Raw genomic sequence first — 12275 nt, 5'->3', positions numbered from 1 at the left:
TGAGCCTTGGCTGCATGCGCCCACATCTAACACATCTTTATCTAAAGTGCAGATCATTACATGCTACAGGAAAGGTCATTGAGACAGAGGCTGGAAAAGAGGCTGAGAGCCTGTAACTCCAGTTCCGATGCCCTTTCTGATGTAACTCTGCATACAGGTTACACATATATACACTCAGGCACACACACATAAACATAAATAAATAAATGAATGAATCTCTATAAATAATAATAATAACTGGCAAGAGTGGAGAGCAGTCATTCGTGTTCACCTGCCTTCCTCCCCACCAAGTGATCACAGAAGTGAGAGCAGAACACAGGTCACCATACCGACCAGGGCTGGTCGCAGCCCATGCCACAGAATGGGCAAACATTACATCATCCCTGCGATTGCCTAGAGAAGCAGCAACGGAACAGAGAGCATCATGGTAACAACTGCACTGAGGGCAGGAATTCTAGGGACAAAAAGGACGGTGTCTCCTTAAAAGAATAAGTATTCCGCCTAGTGCCCCAGCATGGCTTAAGGTGGATCTGCCTTCTGATGAGTGGTCGCCTAGCCAGGTGACTAGTGGCCCAATTGGAGACAATTGCATGTTTAAAGTCAGAAGTAGATTTCACTGTTTACTGTAACATACTGTGCTCTGAAGAATAGCCCTAAACTCACGTAGGAGACAGGATGAAGTTGTAATAGATGTGAACCATTTCTACCATCAAAGTCCAAAGATCTGGTTTCAAAGCTGTTCACCTGAAGGGATTAATGTCAGGACAGGCGTTTCAGTTCCACCCTTGAGTTAAGCCTTCCAAGCAGGAGTGCTCAGATGAGCAAAGAAACCAAGGCTTCCTTCTGACGAGATTTCCTGCTTAAGGCCAAGAACAGGAATGGAGGCCCCATCCCTGAACTACCTTTCTAACCTCTGTCTCTTGTCCTCATCATGTCCCCTATGGGAAGATAACTAACTCTACATGTCATGTGGAGAACGAGGAACAAGCATTAGTTAACATAAGAGAACAATAAACACATTCTAGGAGCCCATCATAAGTCCCTGGTAGACTTTGGCTCGCACACTTTAAAATGTCCTTGGTTTTGGCTGCTCCTGGTCCTCTATCTGGGACTTATAATGTTAAGGTATTGCATTAACTCATGTTTTTAAAAATGGCAAGTTGGGCATATCTCAATAATATAAGATTTGCCTAGCATACACGAAACCTCAGGTTACAATTCACAGCACTACAGTGCAAACAGAAGACATGATGAGAGAGAGAGGAAGGGAGAAGAGATGGGAGGGAGGGGAGAAGAAGGAAGGAGAGAGGTGCCAAGGACCAGCTTCAGTTTGGGGAGGGGTTCTCAGAGAAGAGATGTTGAGGGAGGCAAAACAAACGACTCAAAGTCAAATCATGAGTCCAAGCTGTCACACTGTCCCTTACATGGCCAAGCTGGACTCAGCAGAGGAGAGAGAAAAGGACAGAAATTGCAAATGTAAAGTTAGCTGGGCATACTGAGACACATTTAATCCCAGCACTCAAGAAGAAGAGGCAGGTGAATCTCTGAGTTCAAAGCCAGCCTGATCTACATAGTGAATTCCAGGCCAGCCAGGGCTACATAGTGAGATCCTGTCTCAAAAATAGAATAAAATAAAATAAAGTTATTGACCACTGGTAAAATAATAGTACAGAGCTTGTGTGGGAGGAGGTAACCAAATACCTTCAGACTGGATTGACAGTCTGATCCGCAGGAAGGAATTCATGCCAGGCACCATAAACCTGGCCAGAATCCTGTGGATGGAGGTCACAGGATGTGGAGAACCTATGGCTGCGGTGCTAACCCTCAGTCAGAGGAGCTTCTTTCTAGAGTGGTTCCTAGGAGAAGTCATGCTCCTCTGGGGTGCGGCCACTAGCATCCTGCCCGTGCGACAGGACCCGGCCCCGGCCCACACGCACCAGCAGCTCTGATCAGCCTCGGGATTGGTTGGGTTATTGAAAGAAATAGAGAAGAATGACTTGAAGCTGGGGTATCCAGAGGGAGTGGGAGGGGTGCGTGAGGGTGAATGTGAACTAAGTATACAGTATGCGTAAATAAAATTCTCAACTAGCACACACTAAATGTCATATTGAAAATTATTTTAAACTATAAAGTTAATTACACACACCTCTGGTAGCACACAGCTGTAAATCTGGCCACTGGGAGGCTGAGGCAAGAGCACCAGCTCTAGTTGAAGCCAGAGGGGTATACACAATGAGTCTCTATCTCAATTTCACTGTTACAGTAAATAAAAATAAAATGAAAAGGTAAAAATGCTCCTGAGATGCAAGAACCCTTTGTGTGTCCTACTTTGTAAACCTAGCATGTCCAGGTTCACAATGGCCAAGTGTCCACAATGTACACAATGGCCACCTGTCCTCCAGTGAAGACAGAAACTGGAGGGCACTGGGGCTTTCTGGATACCCTAGACAAGAAATTGCAAACCCCAGGTAAAGGTTCACTCTCTCAAAGGAAAAGGAGGCAGAGAGTGTGCACCTGCACATTCACACCTGTGCATGCATGCACACACTCACACAGACACAAACGCACAAAGAAATAAAGCCCTAAGTTAGCGCATCTTAAATGTACATGTTTCTACACAAAGTGTTTAGAGCATAAAATTTGCCTGCATCACATATATCTATAACATACATAGTTCATGAAATGTTTTTTAAATCCATGAAAGTGTCATTATAAGGGACATCAAATCCCCAAGAGGGATGCTCCCACAGTCAGTGAGCTCTACTCACGAGACAAACTTCCCGACTTCCACTTGCAGCACTGGGTCCCGCAGATGCACTTCTAGAAGTAAATCTTCAGCCTGAGGCCCACCTCCAGCTTTTACAGAATGAGGATTAAAGATTCTCAGGTAGCCCATGAAGCTGCCCACAATGATTTTATCTGTAAACAGATTTTGAAAACACAGAGTAAGAAACAGACATTGGCAAACATTGAGAATCAACTTTCTGAAGACTAAAGGAGTCAGGATATTCAAAGATGCTAACCTTGCTTCGAACACAAAAGTCACTTTTTCAACAGATAATGGGATTAAGGTAATTCTACTTGAATCACACGTAATCTCTCAGAGAACAGTTCTATACCACTAAAAGTCAAGGAAACTAGTAAATTAGGGCATGCTTTTCTTAAGCATCAACTGGTGTCCATCTCAAAGACTGGCAAAGACTGAAAACCAGTTTCATTATGGAACGTTAACTCTATATTTGATTATGACTGCTGAAGGCACTCTAAGTGGGGTGTTGGGATCTTGCTAGTATGCCCCCATGACAGTGAATGGTCTTAGGTACAAGACGGTGAAGGAAAGGATATGTGTAGCAATTTAAACTGTGTCTCCCAAAATGAGGGGTTCAAGTCCTTGCTCCACGTCTGTGCTCTAGTGTGGAAACAGTCTTTGCAAATAGAACCAGGTTAAATGAGGATATGATTATCCTTTAGGGGGAAAGGCAAGGGAAATCCAAATGACAAACTATGATGCAAGCAGTCAAGGTGAGATGGCGCAGGCATGGAATCCTAGCACTTGGGAAGTCACCTTAGGTACTTCTCTAAGGCCTCTGACCAAGGAAGCTTATAAAAGAAAATTGGTGCAAAGTCATGACCCCCAAGGCAGGGTGCACGGCAGCAGGCAGGCAGCAGGCAGCAGGCAGGCGCTGGAGTGGTAACTAAGTGCTTTCTTACATACTCTCCCAAAAGTAGGAGGGAGGGAGAGAGGGACAGACAGACAGACAGACTGACTGACTGACTGAAAGAGAACTATAATGACATGAGTTTTGAAACCTCAAAGCTCACCCACAGAGACACACTTCCTCCAACAGGGCAACTTGCTAATCATTCTCAAATAATTCCAACCAACTGGGGACCAAGAATTCAAATATATGAGCCTATGGGGGCCGCTCCCATTTAAACTACAACAGGAGCTGAGGGAAGACAAAGGACTGAGGCCATCTTGAGCGACACTGTGAGCTTAAGCCCAGCCTAGCCTAGGGAAGGTGGGCCAAGGTTGGGAGATATCCATCTGCCAAAACGGGCAGAAACTGGAAAGACACATCTACAGACTAGGGTGTCTGGGATTACTGGAAATGAGAAGAAACAGAGAAGGATCCTAGAAGCTTCGGAAGAACTAGAAAAGGGTGCTAGAGAGACGGCCCAGAGGTGAACAGCACTTACTACCCCTGCATAAGTAAGGACTGGGACTCATTCCCAGCACTCACAGGATGGCTCAAAACCACCTGCAACGCCAGCTCCTGGTTATCTGATGCCCTCTTCTGGTCAGCATGGGGTACTGCAACATATGGTACACATAACTCACACCAACACATACACTGTACACATTAAATAAATTAAATGAATTAAATAATAAAAAATTAGCTCTTTAAAAATAATGCTAAAATGGACAAAGAAATGCTAGAAACCTGAGAAGTAGCATGGCCCTGGCAACACCTTCACTTCCAAAGCTTAGCATCTATAACTGTGACAGCATGTGTTGCGGTCATTCTATGTCATTGACGTGATATTCGTTATAGTGATACTAAGAAACAGATCCCAACTTACTTAGGAGGAGGTGTACCTTTGCTTTACTCATAGAATACTGTGCCAGACCATGGGCTAGATAGTTCCCTCCCACAGACTAACGCTTCAAGTCCTCAGCTTTGCTCTCCAGGAAAGGCGTTCCCATGGGGATTTCAGTCCTAAGGAGACATAAAGCCATCAGGACCCCAGAAGACCCCATGGCAGCATCCTGTCCCTGACAAGTCCCAGCCAAACAAACTCTGCTTTGCGACTGGGGAATGCTGGCTCTCTTATTCCTATATCCTTTCTACTTAAATAATAATGTCATATTACTTGTAGCCAAAAAAGTTACAATTAATGTACAGAGAGAAAACTGTAAGCATGAATATCCCTGCAAGGAGGACATTTGAATCCCTGTGTTCTGCTGGAGCACCACGTTGTAAGGCTCCTGCCCCTGCTCTAGGTGGGGCTATGGAGCACGGCTCCGAGAAAGAGAACAGATAAAACACCACAACCCGTCATCCGGAACCTGGTGCTCTGTCCTAGACTGCTTCCATTGGTGCAATAAAACACTGACCAAAACCATGAACAGAAGGGAAGGGTTTGCTGGGCTTAAAGGTTAGTCTGTCATGGGCATGAGTCGGGGCAGGAACCAGGAATGAGGAAGCAGAAGGAGAGACCACAGAGGAGCACACACCCTCCTCAGGGCTGGCTCAATCTGCTTTCTTACACAGTCCAGGACCACCTGCTGGGGATGGCACCACCCACAGTTCGCTGGGGCCTCTAACACCCATCATTAATCAAGAAAATGCCCCACATACACGTTCCAGGCCACTCTGATAGAGCTAACTCCTGAATTGAGAGTCCCTCACTAGAGGTGACTGTGGTTCGTATCAAGTTGACAGAAACAAAGCAGCACATGAGCATTACCCATAACCCTCTGGTGGACTAGTCATCTGCTGCCATTGGCCACCCAGACTGAAAGGAGAAATGACAACATATGTAAGTTGGCTTTTTCTACAGACACTGGATAATTTAAAACACAGCTATGGTACATTTGAAGATCAAAAAGTCAGACTCTGCAGAAAGAATTAACATTTACATCAGTGGAACTTATCACTAAGAATCAAATCCAAAGACAATTTCTTTGACTTTTAAACTGTAGTAACACAAAGTAGACAAATCTTGGCTCTCTTAGGTAAAAGTAATGATATTGATCAGAAATAACGGGGCTATGGGCTCATAACAAAGTTACTAGAGTCTGGAAAGCTCATTCCTTATGGAGTTCCCTTGCATGCTGTCATGCCTTAGACGCCATCACACCTATCATACCTCACCAAATAGCTAAGACTTGATTTCAATAGAGCCTTTCAAAAATCAGAGGTGGAGGCCTAGGGGGACAGCTCAGCAGTTGGAGGCCTAGGGGGGCAGCTCAGCAGTTGGAGCCTTTGTCACCTTTCTGGAGGACCTGGGTTCTATTCCCAGCACCCACACGGTGGCTCTAAATCTTCTGTAACTCCAGTTCCAGGGGATCTGAATCCTGTGCTCTTTTCTGGCCTCTGAGGGTACCAGGCTCACACATGGTACACAGACATACATGAAGGCAAAATAAAATAATAAAAAGAATAAAATTGAAAAAGCAGAGACAATGAGAATGGTCAAGTCCACAGATAATAACCTAAGTTCAAAAGAAAATTGTAAACATATGATTTTTAAAAGGCCTGCCTATTACAATAACCAGATCTCAGATAAAGGTTTTACTCACAGATTTCAAGCTATGACAAATCCATTCATTCAAATGAGATTGCCTGGGAAGCATTAACTGAAAAGCCATTAAGACCACTTCTGCCTTCTTCTCCCCACCCGCTTGAGTAATAGTTTAAGAAAGCACATTTATCACATTACTTAAGGCCTTTTCCCTCACTTACAAACATACACATTTCAGGTCAGTGAAAAACGGCCACCACAAGCTTCTAGACAGTGACAACTTCTTGCCCATTGTCACACGTAAGTCAGAATCAGAGTCACATGACCAATGACAGTCTGTCTGTTATCATTGCTGTTATACCCCATGTACCTGATATGAACTTTAAATGAACAGGTTTTTTTTTTTCCAGTAAACAACAAGTTTTGCCTTCATGTACATATGTCTGTGGGCCACATGTGTGCCTGGTGCCCACAGAGGCCAGAAAACAGCATCAAATTTCCTGGAACTGAAGTTACAGACAATTGTAAGCTGCCAAATAACTTCTGGGAATTGAATCCTGCCCTCTGGAAAAACATTGTGTAAATGTGACTTTTATTCACCTGATATAACTGTCATCTCCGAAGCTTACTGCCTCCATCTGTTAACTTAGGCCTAGTCCTGGAAGCTTCTGGCCTCCATACAATCACATCTAGGCCTCCGATGTTTTCAGCCTCTGAGACTTGCTACTGAATAAGTTCACACCTTCCCCAGTTCCTTCTGATCCCCGGCTGGCTGGTTCAACTCAGCTGTTTTGGCTCCAACTCCACTCAAAGCTGACTGATTCAATATGGCTTCTCTCAGTTTCTCACCAAACCGCTCTGCTTGGCCTCATACTAACTTTGACAATATGTTATAATCTTCTATAATCTCCTTCTCATTCTCTGGCTCATTCTGCCTTCACCTATGTCTAGCTTGTGTCTGCAAAACTCTCCTGGTAAAACTGCTGGCTCTCGCTCTATCTCGCGCCAACCACACTGCTCTTTCATAAGTAGCTCCCCTTTCCTCTCTCTTCACGTGAGAGTTGGGTGTATTCTATTCTGTCAAATCTTTCTCTGGTTTGTCATTTTTTCTGCCACTCTATTAGACATCACTTTTAAACATGGGTGCATCCATCTACAAACTAACTTGACCTTCATTGTTTGAGATTAGAGGTGTGTACTAAGCGTGTCTATATTCCAGACAGATGAATCAAAGGTGTGTACTCTACTAAGGGATGAGCCACACACCACAACCAGAAACAGTTTTTTTTTTTTCCCAGTAAACAACACACTGTGATCAAATACCCTGCAACTGCACTATATGCTCTTAACCACTGAGTCATCTCTCCTGCCTCTAATATAAATTGTCCTAGGATTCTTTTCTACCAGACTGTGGTGGTTTCAATGAGGATGGTGTGCACAGGCTCACAAATTTGAATGATTGGTCACAAGGGTGTGGCACTATTTGAAAGAATTAGGAGGGATGGCCTTATTGGAGAAAGTATGACATTGGAGATCATCTTTGAGGTTTCAAAAGCCTAAGCCAGGCCCAGGGGCATCTCTTCCCACGGTCTGAAGATCTGAATGCGGAACTCTCAGCTATTCCTCCAGTACTGTATCTGCCTGCATGCCACCATGCTTGTGATACACAAATTATTCAAACATAGCACTAATTTCACACTGTAACTATATAGAACTTGACCCTTTTTAAAGACTTGAACACATGACTATGCAGAGAAGCAAGCAATGTAAGGCTAGGACAGTAGCTGGTTTCTCTAAAGCAAAATGAAAGCAATGGCGCAGCGACTGTCTCCCCTCAGAAGCAGAATCCGTGTGTCCTCATCATGGCATGGACGCTTTCGCACTCCACTAGAAGAGCACATTGTTTCTGCTGTAAAGGATTTCGAAAAGGAATTTTTCAGATTCTGTATTTTACTACCGCGACCCTAGACCACCCCATGTGGAAGCAAACCGAATGGCGCCATGTGATTTGTCTACTAATTCCACCAAGTAATATCACAGCATGAACAAAGCCCACACGATATAAATAAAACAGAGGCAAGGACGCTTCTGCCAGCCTGCTGTCTGCACTCTACTTATAAGAGAAACACCAGGTACAGTGGCACACACTTGTAATCCCAAACCCAGGAGGACCAGAGTGAGATCGGGCCAGCCTGGACTACACAGTGAAACTTTATCTCAAAAAAAAAAAAAAGGACGATAAGGGGGGAGGTAGGTACATTCAAACCTGGGCTATACTTACGGCACTTTAGTCATGTTCTCCTAAGTTCATGTTTTTAAAATGGAGTCATTTCTATTTACTGTCTTTAATGCTCGGCTCCAGTGGGGAGGTACAGACTAAAGCCCAGCATCAGAAAGCCTCCTTGGCATGTGTGAGTCCCCGAGTTCCATCCCAATACTGGACAACAAAAGCACACCCACAGGTCCTCACCGTGGCCGTTCCCACTGTTGTCCACATCAGCCAAGCATAAGCAGCCCTGGTCAAATTCTTCTTTTTCTCCCAACACAGTAGACCACCAGTCACGGGCTTTAAATAAGGACATGTCCTTTCAACCTAAAAATAAAACATTTGTTTATAATAAAAATTAGCTTTATGAAAAGAAGAAGTCAAATTATCCCATTTGCAAATGGCATGACTATTTTTAAAAGATTCTATGTAATCCACTAGAAAATTTTTAGGTGTAAAAACACAGTAAAGCTATAAGATACAAAAATCAATATAGCCTTCATATACAGCAGAAAGAAATCTAGCCTACTCATAACTCCCCAAAATGTCAAGCACCCAAGGGCCATAGAGAGGGCTTGGCAGTCGAGAGCGCACACTCATCTTCCAGAGGACCCGAGTCCGAATCCCAGCACCCACAGTGAGTGGCTGTCACTCCTGTAACTCCAGGTCCTGGAGAGTCGATACCCTCTTCTGGCCTTCAGTGGCACTGTACTCCAGTGCATAAACCCACACACAGACATGCACACATAATTTTAAAATAACAGTGATAAGATAAATTACTTTAAATATTAAGTGCCTGAGAATACACCTAAGCAACAAACTGAAACATCAAGACTGAAGAAGGAAATCAAAGATGCTAGATGACTGAAAGATCTTCTCTGCTCCTGAGTTAACAGAATCAATATTACAAAGTGGATAGAATACCAAAAGTAATCTACAAGTTTAATGTAGTATTTATCAAAATTCCAATGTTATACTCTGCAGATCTAGAATAAAACAATCCGAGTATTCATATAAGACCACAGATAGCCAAAGTGATCCTCAGTGATAAGAACACACTGGAGGTATGCAAAACCCACCCCAAATTATACAGTGATAGCAACAGCCTTGTGCTGTCATAAAAAGACAGACGGACCACTGGGACAGCATAGAGGAGTCACATACAGACCAACAAAACTACGGCCACCTAGCTTTTGGCAAATCAGGCAAACATGCAGTAGAAAAAAGAGATCATGTTCAACAAATAGTCCAGGCAAAACTGGATATCCTGCAAAGGATTGTATTAAATCTGTGTCTTTCAGCTTGCACAAAAAATATATCAAAGACCTTAGCTTAAAGCTTGAAACCCTGGGGGCTGGTGAGATGGCTCAGTGGGTAAGAGCACCCGACTGCTCTTCCGAAGGTCCAGGGTTGAAATCCCAGCAACCACATGGTGGCTCACAACCATCCACAACAAGATCTGACTCCCTCTTCTGGAGTGTCTGAAGATAGCTACAGTGTACTTACATATATTAATAAAATAAATCTTTAAAAAAGAAAAAAAAAAAAAAGCTTGAAACCCTGAAACTGGTAGAGTAGACCAGGAAGAATGTCCTTCAAGTCACTGGGGTATCTCAGGCCTCAAGAGAGAAGCTTCGTCTTGCAGTAGATAGGAATCAGCCCAGAGACCCACAGCTGGACAGTGTGCAGGGAGGGAGGGAGGGAGGGGCTTTGGAACACTCACTCCATCCTAAGTGGGATGTCAAGTCCTTCCCTCAGTGCCCAGGAATCTCGAGGAAGGAAGAGGCAGAAAGATAACAAGAACCAGAGGTGATGGGTGACTCCAGGAAACAGTTTCTTGGTTCTTTGTCATTAAAGAGGGAGAAAGAACTTAAAGTAAGGTGGGTAGGAAGGTACAGAGGATCTGGGAGGAAGAGGGATAGCAAAACATGGCCAGAATATACAGTGTAAAATGTTTTCAATGGAAAAACTAAACTATGCGCGCACACACACACACACAAAATACAATTTACAAAGCAACTGGAGAAAAAGGCCCTGGAGTAGACGAGACCGTTCTGAGTGGAGCAGCGCAGCACAGGACCCAGCCCACCCTCAGCGGAGTGCATCAAGTACAAAGTCCCTGCACAGCAATGCCAGCCCAGCCCAGCCCAGCCGACAAACAACAGAGCACACAGCGCAGGAGGGGAGGAGATCGGTGCCACTTATGCTTCGCTTCGGACAGGGCTAATCTACAGAACTGACAAAGAACTGTAGAAATTACATACCTAGGAAATAAAACCGCAGGGCAGCAAATGTGCTAATGAAATGAACAGTGTAGCAAAACGGGAAACAGATGGCTGATTACTATTAACTTTTGAAATTTTTGATTTAAAAAAAATACACAGATAAAGGTGACTTTTCTCACGCTAGCATGTGGTATGTTGCGGTCTCCAGGCCTGAAGGCTCAACAAGGCCTCACTTTTTTAACTGTACATGGGCCGGATGCAGCCTAGCTTTTAGAAAGCAAGGAGAAGGGCTGGAGAGATGGCTCAGTGGTTAAGAGCACTGACTGCTCTTCCAAAGGTCCTGAGTTCAAATCCCAGCAACCACATGGTGGCTCACAACCATCTTTAATGAGATCTCACGCCCTCTTCTGGTGTGTCTGAAGACAGCTACAGTGTACTTACATATAATAAATAAATAAATCTTTAAAAAAAAAGAAAGCAAGGAGAAGACACAATAAAAGAAAAATCAAAATTGGAATAGCAGGCTAAATGCACGGCACATTTATATAAACATATTTAATATTTAAAAATAACAATGTTGGTAAAAAAATTATGAGAGTTTAGGGCTGAGATAACTGAAATTGGCCAACCACAAGCTTCGGAACCTGTACTGATGAATTATGTTGTTGCTGTTGTTGTTGTTGTTGTTGTTGTTGTTACTATGCATAAAGAATTTTGTTTATAGCAAAGGGTATTGACAACCTATGCATATACCTTTAAAAAGTCTAAGTAGGGCAGAAAACCAAACTAAAAAGTATCTTTCTCTATGGTGAATCCAGCAGCTTCTTTTATGAACTATTTGTTAAAGCTTGAAATAATCAATAACACTAGAAGACCCGTCCACGCTGCACTGGATCTAAACTGCTGATTTCTTAGGGAAAGAATAAGATACAGAGTGATCACTTTCCCCAGAACGCGTGCAGCTCAGCGCTGCCTGTCTACGGCTCCCTAAGTGACCTGCTCTTGCCACCGGTACTGACACATGTGTACACTCATTCCTCTGTGCGCACGTGTGATGTGACACTAGTCAGGCCAGAGGACTTGTTATTATTTCACTAGCATCACCTGGACTCTTACTTGCTACACACAGAGAGAAGCATGGGTTTAGGCAGGCTGACCACAAAGGGCAGGGCAGGGGACGGCACTGTGAGGACTATAATGTAAAATATCAATCAAGGCCACCCAAACTCAGAAACAAAGAAAAGGAAAACACATATCCTCCCTCATGTGCCAATTCTGATCTATACAATGTATAGACACACACACACACACTCCAGTTTTAACAGAGAGAGGTAACTGTGGGTATCGTATGACATTTAGAAAGGAGGTTATGTTAGGTGACAGTGTGAGACCCCGGCTTAAAGCATTTCTCCCTGGAAGGTAGAGCCCCTAAAACATTTCCCCAAGCTTGTTTTCCCTGATCGTTAAAAATACAGCTAGACCAGCACTCGGGAGGCAGAGGCAGGCGGATTTCTGAGTTCGAGGCCAGCCTGGTC

The 12275-nt window shown here is 43.9% G+C and overlaps 1 protein-coding gene across 7 annotated transcripts in view; it reads right to left on the bottom strand.

Annotated features, from left to right (window-relative positions):
• The window catches only part of Bbs9 (Bardet-Biedl syndrome 9), a 406692-nt gene that overhangs the window by 367772 nt on the left and 26645 nt on the right, over nt 1-12275 (bottom strand). For all 7 annotated transcript variants that reach the window (XM_029481549.1, XM_029481548.1, XM_021173327.2 and 4 more), the window contains 2 exons: nt 8720-8842; nt 2769-2919 (listed from right to left, as the gene is read on the bottom strand). In XM_029481549.1, the coding sequence (XP_029337409.1) occupies nt 2769-2919; nt 8720-8831 (263 nt within the window). In that variant the 5' untranslated portion in view covers nt 8832-8842. The remainder of the gene's footprint in view (nt 1-2768; nt 2920-8719; nt 8843-12275) is intronic.

The sequence above is a fragment of the Mus caroli genome, chromosome 9, assembly GCF_900094665.2.
Source record: "Mus caroli chromosome 9, CAROLI_EIJ_v1.1, whole genome shotgun sequence".
In the NCBI taxonomy this organism is placed as follows: domain Eukaryota; kingdom Metazoa; phylum Chordata; class Mammalia; order Rodentia; family Muridae; genus Mus; species Mus caroli.
The sequence above is the reverse complement of the archived record's forward strand: the minus strand, read 5'-3'. Positions and strand labels throughout refer to the sequence as shown.